This window comes from Citrus clementina, unplaced genomic scaffold (genome assembly GCF_000493195.1).
Source record: "Citrus clementina cultivar Clemenules unplaced genomic scaffold, Citrus_clementina_v1.0 scaffold_6, whole genome shotgun sequence".
Taxonomy (NCBI): domain Eukaryota; kingdom Viridiplantae; phylum Streptophyta; class Magnoliopsida; order Sapindales; family Rutaceae; genus Citrus; species Citrus x clementina.
This window is the reverse complement of record NW_006262139.1, coordinates 23,577,649-23,604,895: the sequence shown is the minus strand read 5'-3', so window position 1 is coordinate 23,604,895 and position 27,247 is coordinate 23,577,649. Positions and strand designations below refer to the sequence as shown.

Here is a 27,247-nt window from a genome sequence, read left to right as displayed (position 1 = left end):
TAACCACTTCAAATTTTCTCCATCTCCCACTATTAACAGTGCTTAAATCACACTGCCCACCCGCCGCGTCTACAAAACTAATCTAATGGAGACGATGCATGCGGCCCAGCTAGCTTTCAGCCGTTTTGTCAGCGCTTAATTGCTGGCTAATCATACAATAATATATGTACAGTAAGGATATATAATCAGAGACTTTTTAGTGACTTCAACTGGTAATTAAGTCAGCTTAATTAACTCATGCGTTTAGTAGTTAGGTGTTTCTCCAATTCACCCTTTCCCCTTATTTTTAACATCTCTTGTAATATATGGTTAGATAAACCTGCATCATTAGCTACATGTTGCTTTAGGGGAGAATTCACGATGATCGACTCAAGGTATTTGTTCTTAATTATTGAACTTCTACTTAAATTTTGAAAACACAAATATATCCCACTTTTAATTGACAACTATATTTAATTTTCAACTACCCACTTGTGGCATATGATCCATACGGATTATAGGATATAATGTTTCTGAATCCGAACTTTTACTTGAGTTAAGATGGAGTAAAAAGTTTACCCCATTAACGAATCTATATATCTTAATTAGATATCGAAATACAGATGTATAAATAAGAATATGATAAAGATCCTTTACAAGTTAAATAAGTTCGGATTGAGAAGGGATCATGTACAATATATAGATATCCATCAAGTCATGTAGATATATAATTAATTAGTCAATTCTACAAAATCACGACACATCATATTTTATATGACCTGGAATACGAAATATGTATCCTAACTGTATAAATGCAGCATGCAACAAATTTATTAAAAAAAAAAAAAGGTGAGATTTAATTAGAATATTGCCAGCACTTCAAAAAATTATAATTGTATGATGCAGATGGAATAATGATGACCTCCAATATAGCTAATTGTTTAGTCATGAAACATTGACCTATGTGGTCAGTGGTCCTCTAAAAGAATGATCTTTCAACGTTTTTGCCCAACGGAGACGGCAATGAATTATTAGGACATTTTTGGAGTCGAAAAAAATTTAAGATCGAAGCATTTCTTAATTTGTGAAAAGCGAAAACGTAAAGACTGGTACGATTCTTATGGATTCCATGTCGATTACAAGTTAATGAAACCACCATTCTATTTCGTCAAAGAAGTTTGATTCATCTGAAAGCTTCAGCTTGAAGATAAAGACCGAAACAATAACATTCTAAAAAGGTAACTACGAAAACAATTACCACAACCCACAATATTCTTGAAGAAAACTTATATTTCTGAATCAAGCTAAGCAAAATTTGTTTTTCCAGAGAGAGCTAATAAATTAACACTACAATTATAGTCTCTGACAGTAAATGTTAATAGAAGTTTAATTCATTAATAAAGCATATGCACTCTATTTCTATTGTATATATCCTTCCCTTGCAACTTCTTTAAGTAAATTCTACAAGCAATCTGATAGTTATTGCAGTGAATTTTCTTGATGCATGCGTATATATGTAATTAACTGATCTTGTGCCAACTATTGATGAGGCTTCTTAATAACTTCGAATAAGATGATCGAATGTATGATATGAAGAATATTAAAGAAGAAATCTAAAAATTATCGACTTTCTTTTTGCACTCATCATGAATTTACATATTCCCGCAAATTCCAAGACTTATAAGACCAGCTAGAAATTTGATGTAAAATAAAATTAAAAATAACAAGAAATTAACTAGTTATATATCACTACAAATATATTATATTAGATAGCTCAGAGTACTTGTTCAGTTTGCTGGTGATAAAAAGTGCAAGACACAGGCTTAGCCAAGTAACTAGGGTTATCATCTCCAGCCATGATCACAACAATCTTTGGCTCCATCTCCGTTTGCATCTCCACTTGCTTATCATGACCAGCTGATTTATCTTCATCTGCATGATCAGTTGCTGAATTCGATGAAGATTTTCGGTAAGAGCAAGCTAGAATCATCAAAGCTATGGTGATTAGCCCCATCATGAGGCCTAACCCACCAAAGAGATAAGGAAGGGGAGAGTTCGAATGCCCTAACCCACCACCACTGACACCACCATCTCTCGTTGCATTGCTGGCAATTCCAGGACTCACCATCTCTCTAGAGAGTCTCTATGGTTAGTATTGTTTAATTAATTATTTTTGTTGTTGTAGTTTTACCTAGGTGATGTTCTTGGGTATTTATAGCTCATCAAAAGCTCAAGTTGTACGGTTCCTCGATTAGAACAAAGAAATGTGAATACGTTGTTGCTTCTTTTTCAAGATACCAAATTGCCCTTTTGTTTTCAACAAAGGGTGATTCTTTCTTGGGCGCTACTTAATGCTTGGGGCATCGGCAGAATTAGACTCTTCTTTGCTTAATTATTGGGCAGCCATATACATGTTATCTTACTTATTTTTTCAACTCCTAACAGTTTATGATTCCTTGCATATATTTATTTATCTTCAATATTCGAAAACGTTAATTTCTAATATATAACATGCTTAAAAAATGAGAACGAAATTATTAAAAAAATAAGTTTATCAAATAGGATCTGACCAATTTATCACAGAGAAATGACTGCAAAGTTGCATTCTCTTCCATTAAATTGAAAAATTATAAGGAAATTTGATCATTCTTAGATTAGGCACTTACTTCTTGTTGATGAATTACTATATTCTTATTAGTGGAAATAGAAATGTAAAAACATAGATGACCCAATTGTTAATATCCATGTTTTCTTTAAAAAAAAAAATTGTCCCCAAGTTTTTTATTTTTGAGAATCTAATCATAGTCTATGTGGTCTTATATTATAAAATAGTGAAAAATGTTAGAAAATTCTGTTGAAAAACCCTTAAAAGCTTGCATATTTCAATTTTAAGAAATAATTATTAAAGAAATGTCCATGAAGGGGTTCATTAAATAATTGATTAGTAATTGCACAAATGGGTACTCTTGTAAATTGAATTGTGTTGAAATTCATGTTCTATACATGAAGCAACCAACAGAGAGAAAAGACTAGTAAATGTCAAACACGCATGTCCCATAAACTAATAAAGGCTTTTCGGTTGCTTATCCAATAATAAGACCCCACAAAACGTGTCCTTTAGGCACAAGTATCAATTCTCGGTTTCGAAAAAATTTCAGTTGATTTCATCAGTAAATTCCTTCTCATTTTCTGTGGAGAATTTAATGAAGTGTGTAAGCATGTTCTAGAAATGAAACAAAAATAAATAAATGTCCAATTTTTTTTTTCTTATTTTTGCCAAACCTCATTATTATCACTGTGTTAAAACAGCTGACTCTGCAGATAGCAGCCACGATTCAATCTAAGTGTTAATCTTAAACAAAAGTAGGGGTGGGCATTTGGTTCGGCTCAAAACCGAACCAAATGGTTCAAGAAAAATTAAAATTAAAATTAAAAAATAGTTCAAAATTTATCTTTTTTATTTTTATTTGTTAGTTAATGTATGATATTATATATGTCATAGCATACACTTTAGTTTATTGTTGAATTTTATTATTTTAATTTATTATTGTTAGATTTTATTATATTAGTTATTATTTATGGATTTCTAGATTCTTTTTGGAATTTATTATGTTAATTTACTATTGTTAGATTTTATTATGTTGTTTATTATTTGCTAATTTATAAACTCAAGATTATTGTTGTATTAATAGTGTATTATTATATTATATTTTTTTATTGAATAATGAATATATAGGATAAAATCAAACAAAACCGAACTGAACCAAATTATAGAACCGAACCAAATTAATTTGGTTTGGTTCGGTTCGGTTTTATAATTTAGTTCATATTTGGTTCATAAATCCATGAACCATTTGGTTTCAATTTGGTTCGGTTCGAGGGCTGAACCTAACTGAACCGAACCAAACTAAATAGTGCCCACCCCTAAACAAAAGGCTATTCCCTTAAATCACGAAAGATACCAAGCTTTGCAATTAGCTAACATTAGTTATTGATTTGGACAACATGAAGACAGACATGCATCTGTCCACCACTCACTAAAAATATTTAATATTGCACACTTTCATGTAAGGGAATTACTTGTTGAGTTTGCCAAAGTTAATTTAGTAAGTTATTGTAACTTACATTTCTACATTTCACTAAAAATATGCAAGAATAAGTAACTAATACGTAGGGTTATATCAAGACATATCTTGTTTTGACTTATTTTTAGTGGTCTTAATTATTTTATGTAGGGATGGAAAAATCTAAATCTATACCCATATATAGGTACACATGCATCCGCTAAAAAGTATGCGGATGATGCGAGTAATACCTATGCAGATTGTGTGCGAATTTTTCAGATATATGAATTCGCATAATGCTAAAATCAAATAAAATTCAATAATTTTTTAGCAATCAACAATTCTAACATGTAGAATAACATACTACAACACTGTAAATCCACAAATAAAAATACTGTAACATAAATCAAATATCAAGAATAATATAAATCCAACTATCCAAGTCTAATAATACCACAAATCCATATAGATTCTAAGTTAGTATGTTTTTGTTTTAGTGTTAGGTTAGATTTTTTAGTTTTTTTTATCTAAATCATTTAACTTATATTTTTTCTAATTAAGTTTTAATTTAATAAATAACATTTGAACTAAAAGATACGTGGATCCAAATTCCAACATGAATCTTTAATATTAACATTTGGATTCATATATTTTTAATATGTAGATTCAAATCTTTTGAATCTTTACTGATGCAGGCCAAACTCAAATTTTTTGTCATCACAAAATAAACCCCCCCCCCCCCCCCAAAAGGTGTGATCGGAGTGAAGCCTGAGCCTAGAGGTGGGTTTACGTCCTGAATTGGACGGGTTGTAAATCACAACAACGATAAACAAAAGAGTTGGATTATTGGCACCCCTCCGATCTCCTCATAAAACCCCCTTTTTAGTTATATTCATTTTATTTTTGAAAATGCCCCTTTTTTTAAATAAACTTTTTTAAGTTCTCAAATTTTATTTGATTTGTTTTATTGTTAAAACCCAAAGTATTATTGTGCTATTTTTTTAATTATTTTCAATTTTATTACTACTCTACACACAAATAAAAAAGTTATATGGGTGATAAGTTTTTTAGTGTTAATCATTGGCTGAAATAACACATATTTCAAATTATAATTTTTCAAGCAATTTTAAGTACAAAAATATTTAATCAATAAGAAGTCAAAAAACAACAATAGATTATTCTAAATTTATACAATTAATTTTAGTTACATAGGAAGTAACATATAGAAATTTTTTTTTTTTAAATGATTGATCATGAATTAAGTAATTTGCTGGGAAAAAAATCTATATGTATTTAATTTTTAATTTTCGTTAATTGTAATTTTATTTAAAGTGGGGTTTTATAAGAATAATGTAGGGGTGCCAATAGCTCCACTCTAAACAAAACTGTGCCAATGAAATTTTACGTTTGGACCTCGAATCCACGAGTCAAGACAATCGATCAACAGCCCCATTATTTCAAGGTCTGGTCCATCTTGAATTGGGGCTAGTCCGAGCCCGCTCATTTATAAAAAGGATTCAAGAGGAGAAATGCTTACTACATCCCACTCTTTCGTAATCCTAATTCAATCGTTACTAGAATATTTATAGGAGGGCAGGGCAGTTGTGAATTCAATTAAACTAAAATCATGGTCCCTCACTAATTTTTAATCCTAAATATGATATAATTAATTTTTTGATAAAAATTAAAATAATTTAAAAACAACGAAAAATTAATTTCAAATAACAATAATTTTATTATGAAAAAGTATATTTACAAATACTTATATTCTATTGTAATTTAGTATCCACTTTTATGATTTCACAAAAGAAAGAGAAATTAAAAAAAGGGGGTTTTTTAATAATTTAAAAGGGATGTTAGAACCTTCACTCATTCAGAACTAGTTCATGGTCCATCGAAAGTTATTTTGAAAAAACACTCTTTGTCGGTCACGGAGAAATAACATTTGGATCCCTGAGTTTCTATATTTTCCTTTAGAAGGACATAACTAGTTCATCTACATGAAATAGGTCTGAGATTTCTTTTTAATTATTAATTTTTATTAACTGTGAATTATTATTTGTCTATGAAGGAATTATATCCTTACTTTATGTTGAAGGGAGGAAGATGAAATCTACATGTATTTTTTTTTTTTTTTTTCTCCCACATTTACAGAGAAAATAATAATACACTCAATTTTTTTTCTTTAACTCTCTTGCTACAGTTAAATGGTTCTCTTCGAAGGATAGTTATAATGTGCTGAAGTTCTTTGTAATGTTATTTCAATATGTTACTCGCCAATGATCTATGATTGGAGCATAATTGTTGAATTTTGAGCCATCATTTCACAATGAAAGAGCAACTTCAAGGCTGACACGATCATTTCAATAGATTAGGTAGGCCTGTTTGATATAAATGGATAAACCATACCTCAATTGAACATTCACTGCTATAATGCTCAGTCTGTAAATGACAACATTTTAAATCAAGAAGGCAAAACCAGGAATCACATCTGCTTGCAACTAACATATTGCAGAATTTTTTAACTGGCCATGTTCCTTTCAATTACATTTTAACAAAAATTCAGTAACAGGCAATCGTTTTTACCACTCTGGAAAAAAATTAACAAAGCTTCCTATTTCAGCAACGAGTGCTCCTGGTCGATCAAGGGGACTAGAGGTGCTTGTTTAAAGAACCATTGGATAAAGGTTACTCTAAAAGAGAATCTTTATGGAAATGTGTGAAGGAAAAGACTGATTCTCAACGTATGAGAGAGCAGAAACTGATATTGTGAGAGCCCGAATTAATAAGGATCCTTTTGGACCTATTTGGCAAAAAGATTAACTTGACCAGATTTAAGTGAGTTGATCAAAAAATATTCTGAGGAAACATGTGATGCGAACACCTGGCTTTAGGCTTTGGAATTTAGAACTATCAACATGCAGTGACGGCAAGCACTTTCTGTGGATGCACTTAGTTCTTGTATGTCCAGTTGCTTCCATAAAAGTGCAAAGTGCTTTCGTGCTTTCTTGAAATGTCAGTATGCTGCACTGTGACTTCACTCTTCACTTAACACCACTCTAGTGTTACCCTCTTTTGTGATCTGTAAAATCTCATAAATGGGTATGAAAGAAAAAGGAATAAAAGATCATAGCATGGACTATTTTAGAAGACCTGTCCACGCTTGCATTTTGTAAAATGTGAACTTCTTTATGGTTCATAGTAATTCGGCATCAGTCCACGCTACGCTTGTTTACGTAACACTTTAGCTGTTGTGCGGTCAAGTTTAAGCAGAAGCACAATAGTTACAAAACCTATTACTAATGTGTTATCCGAGGGAGTTGCCGTTTACTAAATATGTGGATATCTTTTCTGTTTCTAAGGATACACAAATTATAGAGAAGCATTCTTTTACATTTCATTGTCTGCATAACACTAAGCTGGAATAATATCGGTGACAAGAAAGCAGAGAATCTAAGGCCAGTGCTCACTGATGAGTGGAGAAATTGACAAAAAGCTGGCTGACTTTACAATAATTGACACACTACTTAATTGAATAGCTTGGAAGATCAATAGTTTAGTGCTCAAGTCCAAATCCTTCACATGGCAGTTAATGCTAACAAGAAATTATCAAGATCCTGCATGTGGCTCAACTTTGTTTTTATTGCTGCATACCCCTAAAGTGGAAAAAGCGCAGCATCCTTTTAATAAAGATAGGTGAGTGCTTGGCTTTCACTTGGATAGGTGAGTGCTTGGCTTTCACTTGTTCTGCACGGCCCTCGACTTCCACCAAAAATCCAAAGGTGTTCGATAAAAATATACCGATAATTAAGCAGTCTTTTTCCCTTTTTGATGGTTAAATCATCATCATCAACATCTATTGTTATATGTTATCGTCTGCTGTCAGTGGTGCAAGTTAGTTCGGTATATCATATGTAACAAATTATAAATACGAATCTTAGCCTCAAGGCTTGCTTAGTGGACAAGAAGATTTGATGCCCAACAAATGGCAATGCAGATATGGATACATAAAGTGCAAAAGGATCAGTGAGGACCTCGACTAAAGTGAAAAAGTTCAGCAATGACATTCATAGAATGCATTAGGAATCATAAACTAGAGCCATTAGCAATATCCTTCACGGAAGCCCTCTTCCTTAAGTTCACTCTGCACTTTAGCTTTACCTTTTCGCCTTTTCATACATGACAGCAAGCAAAAAAGCGCAATTTTGCTTTTTCAGAGTCTTCAGCTGCAGTTTTTATGGCTATGATATTTGTGGCTCTCTGTAAATTTTCAGGTACTGCATAGTACTATCTTGTTTTATAGATTCATTAGCTTGAACACATCTTAATACTATAGCTTGAGCATACCTCCCTTGATTCCATTCAAACAAAATTCATATGTTTGGGATTAAGGTGCCGTAACTTTTAATCCACAGCTGGCATCAAATGAAAACAAAAACAGTACTCAGGTATAAGTTGGCAGGAGGTTGTTAACATTAGATGCTGAGGAAAAAGTTGTGCACAGAGTGCTTAAACTATCGGGGTCTCAAGATTAAGCAAAAGCAAAAGAATTACAAATACAGATAATATATTGCATCACTGATATTATTCTGGTATAAGGACTGCAAATTGAGTTTTGAAAAGTAAGAGTTTGCTGTTGCATAATACATGATGATAATGATTTCACTCATTAAGGCAAAGTTGCCATCTCCCCGAGACACCATGTTATTTTAAAATATGGTCATTTACAATTCACTTTTGGCACTGTACTAGTCAAGTAATGACTGCTAAACTTGACTTGTCTGATCCAGATTGCAATAACTACAAGATTAGATCAAAGCATAGCATGTAGAAGGCTCGCTTGAATTTAATGTATTCCATTGCAGCAGTTGAAGCTTTTTAGGTTTCTATCTTCTTGTGGTATGATAGAGGAATTACTCTGTTCACTTTTCGAATATGATGCTTCCTTTTTTGTGGTAATAATAAATTGATGGCATAGCAAAACATTGACAAAAGCGTCAAAACTATGCCAACTGTTTGCCCTTTTTCTTTTTTGCATACATGGACATCATCCCTTAGCCACTTGGCCTGCCTTTCTTATATGATGTGTAGCTAGGTACTTGTGAAGAAAAGAGCAAGTTGAAAAGTAAGTAGCAAGGAATCATTCAAACACCAGAAGTCTCCTTCAAGCTTGGATACCCCCATAGCTATACTGAGCTTTTTATCTATGCCACATTGTTCACATTGGATCATCTTTGTCATTTTACACCATGTGGCTCAAAATTTAGTTACTTTTCCTCTCCAGGAAGGCATACATTGAATCAACATTTTTCCTCAAAAATCACAACAAGGACCATTCAGTTCTTATTGCATACACAAGTGTGACTCGGGAAAGCAATAATCGTGATGAAATTAATTCCAAAAATTATGAATATACATACATTTACAACATAGCAGTGTCATGGTTGCATGAATAGACAAGAAAATTACTATACGGCAAAAGAAATATCTCATTGATTCAGATAATTATATTAAGACAGCTACAATACAAGTAGTAGTACTTTAGTAATAAACAGTAGACCTCTAATCTTGAGAGCTATTCTTCGACTCATCGATGGATTTAGAATGAAGGAACAATGCCATATCCAGGATCAGTCATCAATGTTGCGGAGAACATTTGATCAACTTCAACTTCAGCATCGGTTCTCTTAGCGAACCTGCCCTTGATACGTGGTCTAGTTTCCGCATAGGCCTTCCTTGAGGCATACCGGATTGTCTTCTCGAATTTTCTTGTCTTCTTTTTTTCCCTGTATCTCAAGACTCTGGCCTCCCTGTCCATGGGAGTAAGCTGGGGTGGCATTTGAATTGGAGGTCCTGAGAAGAGGTCAATGGTCCCTTTCGGTGGCCTCGAGTGTGAAATCGATATGTCACTCATGGTTGATTCCGGTACCACTCCGAGATCGGTAGATGAAACCGAGACCTGGTTCATAAACACAGAAAAGCACTGTTGATTAACTCTTTGAAGCAGAGAGAAATATATGCACCTAACTCTGTTTTTTCCCCGTTTCTAAGTAAAATGTAAAATATCTTAATACAAGATTAGCTATAGTTTAGGCTGCAATTCTTTTAATAAAATATGAACTAATGAGATCAGCACTTTGACCTCCGAAATCAAGACTTGGAACAAAAGGGAAAGAAAAACAAAAGAATAAGCATTTAAGCCAGCAGATTCCACCCTTTAAATTATAAAAAGTAAAAGAAAGAGGAAAAAGGGTACTACTAAAGTGCACAAAAGTATCATAAGATACCTCCTGGACTTTAGGTTGTACAAAGAAGTAAAGGCTTTATTACTTAATTGGGTAGACAAAGTAATCAGATAGCATAGCAAACAAGCAGTGCAAACTAGCTTTAGTCAAGCATTTGATTAAAGTAATAGATGAAAATTAGACTGGATTTGCACAGAATCAGAAGCACCAAAATTAGAAAACTTACACTGTGACTAATTGAACCGTTGTAGCTATATCCTGCTTTAGATGAATCATAGTCCAATCCCAGTTGAAAATTTTGCTGATGACGATGATGATCTTTGTTAGCTAATTCACACTGAACAGGCACAACACTGTCACCCACATAACCCTTTTGAGCAACACCGTGCTGTTGCTGATTATTGTTACCAGTACTGTACTGATCAAGGTACTGATTCCCACCAGTATAATCCACAAGGTCCAAGTACTCATCAACTTCCCCACCAAACAGAAACCCATTATTATTCCCATTATTACCATTACCGCAATTCTTCCCAGGATTACTCAACAGCAACCACGAAGCCGCTTCTTCCTCGTCCTGGTCATCCTCATGATGTCCCTCCGGCGTCGCGCCGGTCCTTCCCCCGTACACCGAGCCAGATATCGGAAGAATAGGGACCCGCTGGTGGCGCCTTGCGAGAGGGTTTGCTGAGTGAATCTCAGCGTCACATGCAGCACAAAGCGACGCCGCGTCCGCCTTGCATAAGAAAGCAGCCGGGGCTTGCTCGCAGGACTCGCACACGAACACGCGCTCGTGTCTAAAGGCGACACGATTGGCTACATGGACTCTGGAGTCGCATGCAGAGCAAAGATACGCCATATCAGCTTTGCAGTAGACCGTGCATGCAGCTGCCCTGCAAGTGTCACACACACGTGCCCAGCTGTTTCCTCCTCCACTGCCGTCGTTGCTCTCCTCTTTCATCATCGTTTAATTAGTTGGTTTTCTTGTTTCTCTCTCTCTCTTTTTTTTTTTTAATTCTTTAAATTTTCTCTCACACTCGAAATGCCGACGTTTTGTTTCAGCTTGTTTGTGAATTGTGATTTGCGAGCTGAGCGTGAAGGGGAGAAGAAGAGGAGGGGGTGTAAGTGAAGAGCGGAGGGAGAGAATCTAGGGAGTGGCACGTGGCTTGAAGTTAGTGGCGGACTAAAGGCGCTGCGTTATCTTGTGGTTGGCGAAGGTTCACGGTGGGACCAGGTTTGAGTAAGTGGGGCCTACAGGTTTTTTCCACTTTGGCCTTTTGGAATCGTCAAACTGTATGAGGTAGCGGCGTGCGTAATCGAGCGAGTGGGTTAATTGTGTTGTACTCGCTCGAATGAAGTGCTCCGCTAGTCCAGGTGGGTCGATGAGATCCAAGTGTACACGTGCTGACAAGTGGGGGGACACGTGGAGCTTTCATCAGGCTTCGGGCTTTTGGAGCAGATAATGTAAGCTGCCATCACACACGTTGTTTTACAACATACAGTTTTCTTTCTTTCTTTCTTTTTTTTTTCCCTTTTTTTTTTTGACTTATTATTGTCATGCACTTGTTTGCCTCCTTTTGTTCATGAAATTAAGCAGCCAGCATTATTATTATTATTTTTTTTAATACGATCATCACTAATGTGTATCAATAAGTAACAAATGCAGTATCTTAACTAACTGGCGCTATCATGCAACCATATTAACCACCAACAAATCACATTAGCCGTGTGAAACATTAAAAAAATTGACCAACAAAAGCATATTTTAAAGCTTAACTCGGTTGAAATCCAATAATTTTCTACCACCTTATGATTAGCAACTGTAGGAGCATGCATAAACAGTGCGAATCTACATCGTCTCTTTAATGCCGCTGCGCTGAAATTAATTAAACAGAACTTTGACGATAGCCCTTGTTACAGCATAAGCATAATGTACATTATAACCACTTTTACAAGCATTTTTCATTCTTCGGTTGGTTCAGAATTTAGGTCTTTTTTTTTTTTTAACTTTAATGAATATTGGATAATTTGAGTATTTACATTTTATACTGTCTACATTTTGTGTGAACCGTCATATATATATATATATATTTCAATAAATTAGAGTTTATGATTTCTTATTTTCTAGTTGCGTTGGGATGTTAAAAGGACCAAAAAAAAATATATATATATACATATACATTGAATGTCTTTATTTCTTTTTACAATACTTCATTGAAGATTTATTTGGCTGCAAAAAATAAAAGCTCCTTAAAAAAGGAAGCATTTTCACAATACTGTAACATTTGCAAGAATGCAAGTTGCCCGAGTCCAACGGCGACCCAGATGCCGACTTGGATCATATGACACGGTGACAGAAGTGCTTAGGTGGAATCAAATAATTGCTTCTTCAAGAATGAAAGAAGCAGACTCGGACGAGTCCGAAATAAAACTTTCCAAGCCAATGAGATACTCCCACGTACGCAGCAACCAGATTAGGATGCAGCTGAGCCACAAATTGGCGACACTAGTGGTGGTACCGATCTGATGTCCCTTAAAAACTGGCTTCTGGCCCTAATTAAAAGCAATGTTATCGCTTGCTATTAACATTGTTGATAAGCCGCATCATCTCTTTCCCCAGCCACCAAGTACTTTTATGTCTAAATTGCACCATCCTTCCCACTAGCTGCCATGTCTGAATCTGCTTTAATCATAGACTCTTGGTTGTACTGTACATTTGATTAAAAATTTGGGTCCCAACCAACAAATCTCTCTTGAATTTATTTCCCCTTATTTTTAATGGAATTTTAAGCCGAAAATAAAATTTGAACGGGGTGACTTTAAGTATAAATTAATAAACCGGTCGCCTAAAACCTTATTTTTTTCACTATTTTTTAATAATTTTTTAATTAATAATATTTTTAAAATTAAATATTATAAAAAAGTCTATCGGACATCTCTCTAATTAATAATTATCCTGATTAAGTATTATTATTTTTTTTATAAAAAATTTAAAAAGATATGATTAATAACATTGTCTAATCATTAATTCATTCATTATTGATATTTCCAAGAAAAAAATGAAATTCTTTACCTTTTAAGATTCTTAAATAAACTTAATTATATAATGTTAGAATGTTAGATTATTATTATTATTATTCTTTTTAATTTCTATTTAAAAATAAAAAATTAATAGATGAGAACAATTATTAGAATCTTTGATTATTAGGTCTCAGATACCCTATAACCGATTCTGAATTAACTTTCTGGTTCGTGATACATCTTTGTCTACCCAGTGCTTAGTTTTTCACTGACAAAGAGAGGGACCCGAATGCCATGCCGAAACTCATGCAGCAGTTTTGATGAGAGTTATATGTGTGTGTAATTTTCAATGACTCTTGGAGACAAAAAAAAATATAATAAAATAAAATATGGGATAAGTATTGAATTGAAGTAATAGGAGTATTATTGTCAGGACTTGCGCTGCAAAATTATCCATTGTCAGCTTCAGCTAGCTGATGATGCTGTTCAGTGTTGACTCGTCATCAGTAATTATCTTTATGTTATATCAATCAAATTCCACGGATCGCTTGCCAATATGTGTGGCTGAAAATGATGAGAGCAAATTAATAATGCCGTGAAGAAAACGAACACATCGAAGTAAACACTTGAGAGATCTGATCTTATAAGCATGAACGTCGTGACACTATCGCTTGCTCCGAGTGTGACCTTGCCTTGCTAGCTAACAGTCTCAGCTTATTTGCTGATCACTTTATAACATATTAATTACAGGAGGCTGGTGATGATAGAACAATAAATGTTTAAGAAAATGACTAATTAGTACCAGCTGAGGTCGACACATCCTAGTCCCGTTCTTGAGATTTAAGATTTAGGGACCTGAATGATTGCATCTAGATAAGTTTTGGTAGGCTGCTTATATCTGGTTTGAATGTCAAATATTTTACTCATCAAGGGTTAGTCCCTGCGAAATTTAGTTCCTGCTTTTCAAATATTACATCAAAATTTTAATTGTAATGCAAATGTTTTGCTGCGTCGATCAAAGTTGATATCGACAGATTTCAAATGTAAACAAAATAGCACTACAGCATAATATTCTACTGTGCTAATCAAAGTTCGTGCCAAATTTTTTTTGCCACAATTTCAATAGAATTATACCATACAATATAAAGAAAGAGAGAGAAAGAAATAGGATTTCATTGTCTCCTGAAGTCTCTCAAATCAAAGCATTATTTTGTTTCTGCAGCCCAATGGACCTTTCATGACTCTGAAAATAAATCAGCTGGACCGATGACCTAGCCCAGAAAAATGTCTTCTGGGCCCTCAATTGGGAGTTTGCAGACAAACTCGGGCCTCAACAGTGTCTTCAAAGTTCAAACTTACATGAAAAACCACAAGTTATTCGTGACAACAACTCTTTATAAAAATAAACCAGATATTTAAAAAAAAATTAACAAAAAAAATATAATTATAAGTTTTATTATTCCATCATGATACAATAGTATTACAATATAAAAATTCATTTACATTATATCACAATATAATTTTAAAATGATACAGATATCTTATGATAAAAAGTATTTTCAAACATGATATGAAATAAATTATCACATAAATATTTACCCCAAAATGTTATAAAGAAAATAGGAAACCTCCAAACCAATAATTTACATATATATATATATGTGTGTGTGTAAATTAACATACTTACTAAAGTTTATCCAGACAAAACAACAACCATACTAAGGTCATATTTGATATTGAAGTGCTGCACCTTTTAAATTATAGTTGCTATATAAAAAAAATTATAATTATAAAATAAAAGTTAAGATATATAACAAATATAATTTTTAAATAATTATTTTGATAAAATTATTAAACATATAATAAATTTTTATCATATAAGTGAAAAATTATATCAGCATACCTTTTAAGCTACAATAGCTAGTATTTACTAAATACTTTAGTGCATTTAATCTCAATCCCAAACGAACCTTAAAATAGAATATTTTGTTATTTTACTTGAATTTCATAATTTTTTTCATAAATTGATAGGAAAAAAGCTATTATGCCTGATTTGGTGTCCGAAAATAGAACTTAAAAACGATGTCGTTTTTAGTTTGTCCATTCGAATACTAAATCTGTAATAACTTTTTAGCATAGCAGCTGTGCTGTAATTAACAACATAATGAATTAAAAAGAAAAATTTAGTAAAATCGTGATCCCAAAATCTGATACATTTTATTCTCAATCAATGACATCCAGAAACTAGAAGTTTATTAATAGTATTAAAAATTTTAACACATAATGTAAGGCCTTTACTTAGGATTTTGATATAAATTGCAAGTGCTTTTTATGTAAAGTACATTAAAAGTAGGAAAAAATATATATTTAAAGAAGTAGTAATTGTGGTAATCAGGTATATTACAACTGATAGAGAATAAGAAAAACGCTTTACTTTTGTAAAGTGAAAACAGCTGAAGCTGTCAGCAGCCGCCCATCATTGACTCTGCCGATGCCACTGCAAAATTCACTCTATTGTCTTCTCATAATTGAATAATTATACATGTATATAGCATGCATATGTATGTAACTGTGTTGATTGTTTCAATTTTGGAACTTAAGGCTTGTTCTTGAGAGGTTATCTGAATTTCGCGTTTCGTTTTTTTATTTTTTTTTCCCGTTTTTATTCAGAACTATGTTGTTGGGTTGTTGTGAAAACTTGTGAATTGAAATGGATATTTTGCCTTTCTCTAAATGAAATACAAAGCTATCTGGGTTCTTGCAAAAGCCCCAGAGAAATTTTGCATGTCGCGGATGTTGTTATTACAGTTTGATTGGAATTAGAAAGAAGGAATTGTGTTTGATTCTGGGGATGAATCAAAATTTTATGTGTACCTGATCATATTTTTATGGCATGTTCTTTAGTGTGAATTTTAACGAGAGTACAGGGTCAAGCAGGATTAGTGCAGAAAACATGATTTTAGTGTTTAAATCAGTTTCTTCTGTAGATATTTTAAAGAAATTTTCTTATGATAGCTCTCTCTGGTGGAGTGTCTAGATTGAGAATCTACTCTAATTTTTGGGGAAAGGGGTCTGAGGTTTGGTCTGTGAATTGTGGATTGTATGTTCAATATGAGTATCGATCAGATGTGAATATATTCTAGAGTTTCTGAAGATTATGGTCTTACTATTGATCTAGTGGAAGATGTTTTGGATAATTACTACTGGGCCCATTAGTTTGGTGTGATCTTAGCAGGGGAAGACACTGATTGGATAAACTTTGAGCTATATGTTTTGGCTGTCATTCTCATAAGATCGTCTTGATGTACTTGTTTGTCCCCTACTGTGAACACGTAATGGAACCTTCTGCAATGAGTGATTAGTCTTTCAAGATATGTGAATGTCAACATGTTATGTTACATATTGATTTAAGATAAAAACACCACACGTAGAAAAAGCGTTGAATTTTCTGAACTTATTTTTTTGCAAGAATTTTCTGTTTCTCTGAACTTATTTTTTTGCCAAAGCATCTCTCCTCTCCTGCTTTCCCCTCCACACTTGCTTGTCTGGTGTGTTTGCCTTGTACCTATTTTTCTTTCTTTGGGTAGTTCAGAGCAGTTAGTTTTCTTGCTTAAAGTATCATCTCGTTTCACTTTGTATTGTAATAATAATTCTTTTTCTATTATATTATAAATTTTCCTCTTGCCACCCAAGTATCAATTTGGTGACGAAGATCATCTTGTAAATTTATGTCAGCTAAAGAACTAGTGGAGAAATCAAATGACTGAAATGGAAAAGCAAGCTGCAAAGTTGGATAGGATTAGCAATCTGCCCTGGGATGTGCTAGATACCATCCTTGTCAACTTGCCGCTAAGAGAAGCTGCTAGGACTAGCATCTTGTCAAGTAAGTGGAGATATAAGTGGACTGGCCTTTCACAGTTAGTTTTTGATGATAAATGCTTCTCTAGTTCTCTGTCGATGGAAGAAAGGTGGGGAGAGATTATGAAAATCATTCACATGGTGCAGTCATATCATAGTGGCCCAATCGAGAAGTTCAAGCTGGCTGCTTATTGCAGTCCAAATTTCTCTGATTTAGAAGAGTGGATTCAGTATCTGATGGACAAAGGTATTAAGGAGTTAATTCTTCAGGACTTTGGTTTTGTGAAACGTTTCAAGCTGCCTTGTGGCATTTTCTCTTGTCCGCAGCTAACCTGTCTGGAGCTTTATGGCTGCGTGTTCAAGCTTCCTTCTACATTCAAAGGATTTCATTGCCTCAAAAGCCTTCAGCTCACTCAGGTTTCTATAATCAGTGACATACTTGAAAGTTTAATTCGGAACTGTCCTATTCTTGAGAGGTTAACGCTTTTGAACATTGACCATTTGGCCTCTGTGAGAATTCACAATTCTAGCCTGAAGTACCTGAAGATAGATTCGGAGTTTGAAGATATCAATCTTGAAAATAGTGTGAATTTAGATAGTGTTGATATTCGTATGATCCCTATGTATGGAGGGATCATAACCCGCAACAATGAGCAAAGCAACTCTTGCAATTTTGACAGAGTGTTTGGATGTCTGTATGATATTAAGAGGCTCACATTGTCCTGCCACTTTCTTCAGGTAACTTTATTTGTTTAATCATCCAATATTTTGACTTACCTGATTAGCTGTCTTATGTATGTTATATTGTTTGTGCATTTATTTTCAGTGGCTAGCCGGTGACCAAGTACAGGAAAGACTTCCTATTGTGCTCAATCGGCTCTTGTTTCTTGACCTAAAGGAAGTAACACTCAGCAATTTTAAAGAAGTCATGGTTTCCCTTTCTATAGTTAAAAGCTGCCCCAATTTAGAGGAACTCGTCATTACGGTAAGCTTTTACCTCAAGATTGGTGCATTGTAATAAGTTTAGCTGAAGTAACTGAATATCATGTTGAACTTTTATAGGTTGTTCAATCAAACGGTTCTAGACCTGCTATGGATTGTTTTACAGGACTGTGCCTATGTGGCTTCATGTTCCATAAGCTTAAGGTCGTGAGGATTAGAGGCATCATTGGTACAAGAACAGAATTGGAATTTATCAAAGTTGTACTGACACTTTCCCCTCAGCTCGAGTCAATTATAATTGTAAATTATCTGGGTGATAGGATTCCTGAATCCTTGCTGCTGGAAGTTGACCGGGCTTCAGAACATGTGAAGATTATAAGTTTAGCACTGTAGGCCTCTAGAGTTCCCGGCCATCAACAGTTTTAGTGATTTTGACTATACAATCTGTACAATCATGTGAATTATGATTTTTTTTAAAAGTTTAAATCGGTTTTGGCTGTGCTTGTTTAGTATACAGCATGAATAAATCTCTCTTTTGTTTGATGACTTCCTTCTTCTTCTTCTTCTTTTTTTTTTCCATAACGCAAAAAAGGGGAATGGAAAAAAGTTCCTTGTTTCATCATTTCTAACCGTTTTACCTGTAGCCGCAACTAAAACTAAACAGAAAAATTCTTAGTAATGATTTTACAAGAAATACTCAATAGGGACCCAAATGAGAAAAGGAATAAGTAATGTTCTTAGTAATGATTTTATAAGAAATCAAGGACCCAATTATTTATTACCCTCCTTTTTTGGGTTACGTTTTGCGAATCATATTTCTACAAATAAACGTGTATAAACTAATGTGTACTGAAGAAATTGACTGTGTAAAGTTATGATAGGTCCATTAATTAAAAAATAATAATAATCATTATTTTTCAGTCAATCTCTTTATACTACGTCAACTTGTATATAAAATCGTTTGTGACACTTATTATTATTGTTGCAAAATAAGTATAAGTTTTGCATGACTTAAATAAGTATGTTTTAAAATTCTATAATACCTATTCACTTTGTTCCTCCCGAATTTCTTTGCCGTGGATTTCAAAAGCTTACACAAGAATTAAAATAAATTTGCCCTCTGATTTATTGCAAATTGTTTAGTTTACTTTATTCTCACTGCCGTAAGTAAAAAAATTAGGATCAGTTTATTCTTTTTACAGTTTGTGTCAAATATTTCTGCACCAGTACGGCTGCTAACGATATCATACTGAAACTAATAGATTAGCACTCACAGTCACTCAGAAACCATGAACACAAGAAAAGGAGAAGATGATGATCACTCATCAGCATGGGCTATTTTAGACAACATTCTTGGACGCCTGCCCGTCAAGGATGAAGTGAAGACAAGTTTTTTGTCAAGAGAATGGAGAAACAAATGGGTTCACCTTTCAAAACTGCTCTTCGATCGATGATAGTTGTGTTGGATGTGATAAACGTACGTGATGCCAAACCTCTTGTTAACTCAGTCTACTATGTTTTTGTTATCTCATCGTTGCCACATGCATACTTTCAGTTTCTCCATTTCTCACCAACCAGATTTCTCTGAATTTGATCAGTGGCCTCAGTTTCTTTCAAGGAATTGTATCACTCTTGAGCTTGGCTTTAGACCTTATCCCAAAAAAAAAAAAAGAATATTATGTAACACCCGCTTCTTTATTTTCCTGCCAACAACAGGCCAATTTGAAATTGACTGATACATGATTGGCACCTCCTGGTACTTTTCAAGGCTTTAGAAATCTTGTCAGCCTTCACCCCAAGAATTACACTAACAATACTGAAGAACTTGCAGGTATTATCCAGAAATGCACTGTTATTAAGAAACTGGTGCTCGAATATTTCCAAGATTCAGTTTTCAAAATTCTGTAGTAGCATTACTGTTTCAGAAACCACGAACACAAGAACCGGAGAAGATGATGATGACTATTCAGCAATCGACAAAACCAGCAAGATGCCGTGGGCTATTTTAGACAACATTTAAATCATGTATTTTGGATCTCTTTATGTATTTTGCAACTTTTTATTGTTATTCAAAACTCTTTTATCTAAGTTACATCTCTTTTGAGCTTCTTCTAGTAGGTCTTAAACTGGATCAGTCAAAGGAGATGAGTAAGATGACTTTCCTTGTGGCTTTTTTTAATCGCTTTCAATGAATGCTTTTAAAAAACTTGCTTACTTGCAGCCAATATAACCAATTCTGGCAATGAAGTTTTTGTTTTGGATTTTCTAACATTCTAATCTGTAAACCAATTATTTTTCAATAAATTTTAGAATCAGCGATCTTCCATGGGCCATTTTAGATGGTATCCTTGAGCGCCTACCGATCGAGGATGCAGTGAGGACAAGCATCTTGTCCGGTCAATGGAGAGATACAACGGACTAACCCCGCAAAGCTAGTATTTGATGATAGTTGTGTGGGTGCGGACAGTGTTGATTTTTCTTGCGCATGTCATCTCTCACGTTCTGTTATCTCATCGTGGCCCAATCAACACTTTCAAGCTTTCCATTCGCAACAAACCATTGTCCCATCATTTTGATTCTTGGATACAGTTTCTTTCAGGGAATGGTATAAAGGAACTCACTTTGGAGCAGATTTTTGGCGATGGAGAAGACAGATACAGATACGTATATGAGACACAGGCTTTGATACACTGTTAGTCAACAATGTGACCCTTGTAGTTTGATTAAATAAACAAATAATAGTAGGTTTCATATTGTGATATTAGTCTCACTTCTTCTTTTTAATCCGTTGTATTGAATTTCAACCAGTCCTAATTTTTCATGTAACATTGGGCTTTATGGAAAGGCTATCCCCGATCTCTTTGTTTTAATGTACGAACATTTTTTAAAGGTACCACGTATGTAGTAAGGAGCTCCGGTATCGAATTACTATAATAAAATATGATCATATAATTTGTCCCATTGAATAAGTTGATCACTTGATCAAGAGCATGATTGTCGTAATTCTTGTTGATAAATAGAATTGAAAAAAAAATATTATTGAAAATATCAAAATATCTTTGAGACAAAAGTCCTATTCAAATTCATATATAAGTAAATAAGTTGAAATTGTAGTAAAACTAAAATAACTAACACAAAATATAGGGAATTTAAAGACTCTATGTATTATTCTATGTTTGTACACATAATCATAAACTTATAAGTTAAAGTAATCAATTACTCGTTCGAAAAGAATAAACGCAAATTAAAGTCGCCAAGGCCAAGCAGTTCTTCACTTCTCAAGATTTTATAGATAATATCCAAATGATGATATTTTATCAGTGACATGTGGATAGTAAATATAACATTACTCAACAACAAATTTTGATAACTTATCCTTAAAGTTTAGGGTGCCTTTGGGAGTGAGGGAGTAAAATCCATAGCTATAGAGTAAAAGCTTTTGCTTTTGCTTTTAAACTGCTGAGCTATTAAGTCCAGCTGTAAAGTGTTATCAAACACCTTGGTAGCTGAGTTTTGACAGCTCAACTGTCTCACATCACTTCCAAACATACTCTTAATTTATTTTGGATTGTTAAATTCTTAAAGGATATTTGTCGACCACACCGAAATTAATAATCTAGTAGGGTAATAAAAAGAAGATTTTTATTGAAGAGAATTGCAGTCAGTTGAATAGGCATCAGCGGAAGCAAGAGTAGGATATTCTTACTCCAATAAACCCTCGTATTTATATTAAGCAGCTAGTTGTATCATCACTTGTTGATTTTTGGCACGGCTAGAAGAAGACTAGTATTTGTTGCCCTCCGAATGTAAAAGGCACAAATTCAGTGTAATGCATAAAATATATATATATATATTTTGGGTATGAATTAGCAGAAGATATTTTCTTGTAATGTCCTGACTTCATGTAAGAGATTTCCGAGTGTTCGTCGGAGGTTTGTGAAAATTGGACTCAGGAGCAGGATGTAAAATTTGACTCATGAGCAGAATGTTTTAAGAATTATATAAAGTAAACGAGAACATGAGTCCATTCTGAATTATTTTCCACCTCGCTTGAGAATTAAAAGGTTACAATCATGACCAAACTCTACAAGGTCAAAAATTTGAAGGGACAACTCCTTGTAGAATTTTCACTCGAAAGGAATACCAAATACATATGAAATATTCATTCTAAAGATATTACTTTCTCAGACTAAAGAAACTGTACAGTTGAGAGGAAAAAAGAAAATACATAAAGCTGTTTGGACCCTGATGTACCGCTATTATACAACATACATTATGAAGCAATACAGGAATTCTTGCAGGGTGGCTTCAACTATACTCTATTCTTTCCTCATTCTAACTCTTGCGATTGGGGGAAAATAACTTTGTATCTTTAAGGATTTTACCTAGGTCCAGAGAGTTCCATTGCTTGGACTAGTAAAGATGAATCGTCCGTGAGATCAGAGTATCGATCTGATGAAGAGAATTCATGGGGTTTGCTTTTGGTTGCTTCTGCTCTTTGAGAAGCTTCCCATCGTTCTGCAAGGCCATCGCCTTCCAGCATTCGAACAACCTCTGACATTTTAGGCCTGTGGGCTGGTAGGTATTGAGTGCACAACAGAGCCACTTGAACCATCTCCTCAAGCTCAATTCTGTCGTAGTTGTTTTTCAGGTCCTTATCTACAAGCATTTCAAGCTTTTTCTCGTGATGAATTTTCTTAACCTGCAATGATAATTAATCCGATGTCACTAGATGAATAGGTACAACATAACTGCTGAATGTTTGTCAAGGATGTAGGAAAGAGAAGAAAATAGAGAATTTTGGCTCACCCAATCAAGCATGGCTCCTTTCTGGTTAGCTGCCTTGCCATATTCTAGTGCTCTTTGGCCTGTGATTAATTCCAGTAAGAGGATGCCAAATCCGAAAACGTCTGTTTTCTCAGAGGACTGGCCTGTGGACAGATACTCAGGGGCTATATGCCCCACGGTGCCCCTTACAGCTGTGGTGACGTGAGAATCTTGGTGATCCAAAAGCTTAGCCAAACCAAAATCTCCTACAACTGCTTCACAACAGTCATCAAGTAATATATTTGCCGCTTTAACATCCCTATGAATTATTTTAGGGTCACATTGCTCATGTAGGTATAATAATCCCCTTGCTGCTCCTAATGCAATTCTCTTCCGAGTGCTCCAATCCAAAATTGGTTTCCCTGTCAAACATAAATGACGCGTGAGGTCAGCTGCCTGGAATTGAAATTCGGAATATGGTCCATCTACTTGTAATAACAACAAATTGCAAAACATTGTTACAAGTTCTTGAGGATTCCAGTACGCAAATGAAGTAATTCTTTTTAGAATTACATTTACAGTTACTTTCACTTGTCAGAGTTGTTTTACCTTTGAGACGGGAAGCAACACTGCCATTGGACATGTATGGATAAACAAGAAGCCTTTCTGTGGGTGTCATACAAAATCCATAAAGTCTAAGGAGATTACGATGCACTGCCAAGCTGATCATCTCAACTTCAGTTTGGAATTGTATCTCTCCTCCAATGGCATTGCCATCTTTAAGCCTCTTGACTGCTACAACAGTTCCATCTTGGAGAATCCCTTTGTAGACGATACCAAACCCACCTTTTCCTAAGATGTTCTTGCTGCTGAAGTTATGTGTTGCAACCTGCAGTTCTCTAAATTGGAATCTCCTCAAGTTTCCGAGTGAAACTTCCTCGTGGTGCCGCTCTGAGATTTCAAGTGAATAAGGAATGAATTCAAGGGATCATGCAACCATTTCATATGTAGTAGGAGTCAAGTTTTATGTTAGGATCACAAACCCTTAACATCGAAGAACATCTGTTGATTGCGTCTTTGCCTCCACCATAGAAATAGTCCAAATACAAGAATGATGAGGGAGACACATCCCACACTCAAGCCAAATACAAGGGATAATTTGTGACTTCTAGTTCTGCCTGGTGAAGCAGCTGACGGAGCAAGAGGAATTGGGGTCAGACTAAAAGATTGACCCAAGTACTTGGAATTGAAAAGGTTATTGAAAATGGCGAACTGAAGTGAACATTAAGCAAAGTGAGAATTCTAATTTCCATACTTTGTGAGCTATTCAAGTTCATGGACATTGGCATTAGTTGTGTCCCATAGCAATCTGGTTCAGAACCCGTTGCACAGATCAGAGGGTTGCCAACAATGCTGCAACAACACATAAATTTATCATCTATTTTACCTTACAAATTCTATGATCTGAATGATAGTTAAGTATTGGATGCTTACTTAAATGTTTTGGCAGAAAATCTGGGTACAGGGCCACTCAAATTATTGTAGGACAAGTCACTGAAGTTCAAATGATCAAAGAATGTTATATTATTGTCGTGAACCAAATTTAAATAAAGAACGTTCATTGATAAATAATGGTGGATACACTTACAGAAAGATAAGCTGAGTCATGCTAGCCAGCGATGTCGGAAATGCACCAGAGAGACTGTTATTATTAAACCTCCTATATGAAGTACAAAAAATTCATGTCAAATAGAGACCAAAAATATTGAAACTTATAAGAATTATATACAGAATTAAACTTACATGTATTGGAGACTTCTTAAGTGGCCTAGAGAGGAAGGAATTTCCCCAGTAAAGAAATTATTCGAAAGATCAAGTGTTTGAAGCTTTGTGAGTCTGCCAATCTCAGCAGGAATTGGTCCAGTTATGTTGTTATTCTGTAAGAGCCTGAAAGATCCAAAGCATAGCAATAAGAAAGTGAAGCATTTCCATTTAGATATCTGAAAAACTATCCAAATTTCTTTGATACTTACACAATCTGAAGATTTGTCAAGTTGCCAATGCTCGGAGAAAGAGTACCAGACAAATTCTGGCTAGGAATTCCTCTGCAAAAAGAAAATTTCAATTGCTCGCAATCTCCTTCAATCAATTAATATAGGCTGTTCAAATATTCATATTACTGACAGATATTCGATATTTCTAAAATGTGTGGAATTAATTGCTATGAGAACTTACAGGCCAATGACCAAGCTCTCGGGAGAACAAGTAACCATAGTCCAGCTACACGGATCAACAGCATCCTCATCCCAGTTTTCAAGAACACCATGAGGATCATGTAGTGAGTGCTTTACACCCATTAAAGCTTGCACTGAAACAAAAATACCCAGATGACAAAAAAAAAAAAAAAGAACTTCATTTCATACTCATTTGATGCCAAAATAATAATAATAACATTAACTTATTGCAAAACTAATAACAGATTCAACATAAGTAAAGAAGACAGAACTAAAGCTTCTATCTTAATTTACCTTCATAATTAACACCTTTAGCAGATAACAATCCATTTGCAGTAGTCCAAAAGCACAAGAAAGCCACAAAACAAATAGCAAAAACTTCCCTTATGGCCATTTCCTTTGATTTTGAATTTGATAAAAACTAGAAAATCCCAGCTGCAAAAGCCTGCTGGTGATTTACTTAGGCTGTCTAGCCACTAACTATAGGTGACAAAACAAGCTTTGAACTGAGTTTCTTTGGCTCAAAGAAATGCATAGATCAAAACTCAGTTGCTGCTTTCCATGGCAGAAATCCATCTACTAAATCTTGTGTCAGAACCCAAGAAAAAACACACAGTTTTTATTGGTAATGTAAAGGGGAACTTAGCATGCCTGTCTCTGGGTCAGGAGTTTGTAAAAGAAAAGAATATATAATGCCCATATCTTCAAAAGAAAAAATACTGCCGAATGCTTTGGACCAGCAATATTCAAAATACAAGGATATAATTGGAAATTCCCTTCCTGCTCTTAGGCTCAATCATGCATGCATTTCTTTTACAATTTGTTGCATGCTACTCTAATTTTCACTCAAGTTACTGTTGAAAAAGTTGACAGTAGAATAACGTTAACAAATCTACAAGTAGATGAATACCCGTTACTCTTTTAAGAAGCATGGTTGTAAAAATTATACAAAAGACCCTGCATGCTTGACGTTTTCATTGTTTTTGTTGTTAAAAATTTGTTTTCATAAAGGATTCAAATCCCCTCAAGTGCAAATTAAAAGTTTTTTCTTCTTAACATGTGGAGGCAAATTTGGTCTTAAATGTTTTGCAATATATCCCTGACTTTAATAAAGTCAGAGATTAGTTAAAGGACAAAAAAAATTAGATTTTATTATATTACATGATAAAATACAGTGCATTGGAGTATGTGTTTATTTTGTCTTTTAGCTAATCACTAACTTTATTAAAGTCAGGGATCCCTGATTAGAAAACTATTATATATATATATATATATATATATATATATATATATATATATATATATATATTAATATGGGTATTTAGAAATGATTATACAAATTTTGCAAAACAAGTACTTAAGGGGAAGCAAAATGCTTAGTGGGAGGATCCCAGAGGAGATGAGTCATCCTATGGCCCAGAGATAAGTATTGTTAATATTTTACTATTTCTTTTCTCATTTTAAGTATTTCATTTTTTTGAATTATGAGAGCATAAAGCACAAAAGGGGCAGAGAAAGTCTGTGTGTATGGGAAGGCATGCATTTGCTTTGTAACAATGGAGTTGGATATGAGAAGAGAGAATCCAACATTCCCCTGAATTTGGCCATACAGAAAAATTCCTAGAGTGTATTATTTTTCGTACCTTTTTTTTGTGGGATAATTAATGGGGAATGTGAGAATCTCGAGAAAAAGGGAAAAAAGGGGCAAAAATGGGAGAGAGCTCGAGATTGATGAAAATGGATTTGTTCACCCACCCACCAATTTTTTGAGCCCCCATGACCATGAGTATCTTTGCTTTTTGCTTTCTTCACTTTAATATTGTGAAATGGTAAATAATTTAAAGCACTTTTGTGCTGTAAATGGGTCTGCTTTTTTCATAGATTCCACAAAGCCACTATCAGCTAACGGTTACACTTGCACACACTTTCTTTTCTGTTTCTGCTTGTGGCTTTAAGCAGCAGACAGCCATTCCACAACAGCTATTCAAAAAGAGGAAAGCTTTTAAAAGCAAAAGCTGCCATTGCTTCTCCTAAGTCATGATAGAAAGTTTACATTAAACTTCAAACTCATTCATGGGGTCCTGTAAAGAACTCTTTTCTTGGCATAGGAATTGGACTGAACCTACTGTTAAGTAAA

At 34.3% G+C, this 27,247-nt stretch overlaps 4 protein-coding genes across 4 annotated transcripts; 1 reads left to right on the top strand and 3 right to left on the bottom strand.

Annotated features, from left to right (window-relative positions):
• Window positions 1-1,607: 1,607 nt before the first annotated feature.
• Window positions 1,608-2,146, bottom strand: LOC18038108 (protein GLUTAMINE DUMPER 6). The gene has a single exon (XM_006430820.2). The coding sequence runs from the start codon at window positions 2,105-2,107 to the stop codon at window positions 1,754-1,756; it is 354 nt and encodes a 117-aa protein (XP_006430883.1). The 5' UTR covers window positions 2,108-2,146; the 3' UTR covers window positions 1,608-1,753.
• Window positions 2,147-9,423: 7,277 nt separating this feature from the next.
• On the bottom strand, window positions 9,424-11,412 carry LOC18039148 (zinc finger protein CONSTANS-LIKE 2). Its single transcript, XM_006430819.2, has 2 exons — window positions 10,515-11,412; window positions 9,424-10,002 (listed from the first exon to the last, which is right to left on the bottom strand). Exons 1-2 carry the CDS (start codon window positions 11,250-11,252, stop codon window positions 9,643-9,645), a joined length of 1,098 nt encoding a protein of 365 aa, XP_006430882.1. The 5' UTR covers window positions 11,253-11,412; the 3' UTR covers window positions 9,424-9,642.
• Window positions 11,413-15,715: 4,303 nt separating this feature from the next.
• Window positions 15,716-18,655, top strand: LOC18039111 (F-box/FBD/LRR-repeat protein At1g13570). Its single transcript, XM_006430817.2, has 4 exons — window positions 15,716-15,870; window positions 17,045-17,905; window positions 17,994-18,152; window positions 18,230-18,655. Exons 2-4 carry the CDS (start codon window positions 17,069-17,071, stop codon window positions 18,500-18,502), a joined length of 1,269 nt encoding a protein of 422 aa, XP_006430880.1. The 5' UTR covers window positions 15,716-15,870; window positions 17,045-17,068; the 3' UTR covers window positions 18,503-18,655.
• A 3,463-nt stretch (window positions 18,656-22,118) lies between these two features.
• On the bottom strand, window positions 22,119-25,802 carry LOC18039110 (protein NSP-INTERACTING KINASE 1). The gene is made up of 11 exons (XM_006430813.2): window positions 25,405-25,802; window positions 25,112-25,244; window positions 24,910-24,981; window positions 24,680-24,823; window positions 24,525-24,596; window positions 24,371-24,430; window positions 24,192-24,289; window positions 23,920-24,066; window positions 23,486-23,827; window positions 22,919-23,298; window positions 22,119-22,811 (listed from the first exon to the last, which is right to left on the bottom strand). The coding sequence occupies exons 1-11, from the start codon at window positions 25,502-25,504 to the stop codon at window positions 22,491-22,493; spliced, it is 1,869 nt and encodes a 622-aa protein (XP_006430876.1). The 5' UTR covers window positions 25,505-25,802; the 3' UTR covers window positions 22,119-22,490.
• Window positions 25,803-27,247: the final 1,445 nt, after the last annotated feature.

Bases quoted from the DNA above. Each gene is read 5' to 3' on its own strand.
- LOC18038108 (XM_006430820.2), bottom strand. From the start codon at position 2,107: ATGGTGAGTCCTGGAATTGCCAGCAATGCAACGAGAGATGGTGGTGTC.
- LOC18039148 (XM_006430819.2), bottom strand. From the start codon at position 11,252: ATGATGAAAGAGGAGAGCAACGACGGCAGTGGAGGAGGAAACAGCTGG. The intron at 10,003-10,514 runs GTAAGTTTTCTA...TTTATGAACCAG, and splicing joins ACGGTTCAATTAGTCACAGT to GTCTCGGTTTCATCTACCGA.
- LOC18039111 (XM_006430817.2), top strand. From the start codon at position 17,069: ATGACTGAAATGGAAAAGCAAGCTGCAAAGTTGGATAGGATTAGCAAT. The intron at 17,906-17,993 runs GTAACTTTATTT...ATTTATTTTCAG, and splicing joins TGTCCTGCCACTTTCTTCAG to TGGCTAGCCGGTGACCAAGT. The intron at 18,153-18,229 runs GTAAGCTTTTAC...GAACTTTTATAG, and splicing joins TAGAGGAACTCGTCATTACG to GTTGTTCAATCAAACGGTTC.
- LOC18039110 (XM_006430813.2), bottom strand. From the start codon at position 25,504: ATGGCCATAAGGGAAGTTTTTGCTATTTGTTTTGTGGCTTTCTTGTGC. The intron at 24,597-24,679 runs GTAAGTTTAATT...TACTTCATATAG, and splicing joins TTAAGAAGTCTCCAATACAT to GAGGTTTAATAATAACAGTC. The intron at 24,290-24,370 runs GTAAGCATCCAA...GTGTTGTTGCAG, and splicing joins TTTTCTGCCAAAACATTTAA to CATTGTTGGCAACCCTCTGA.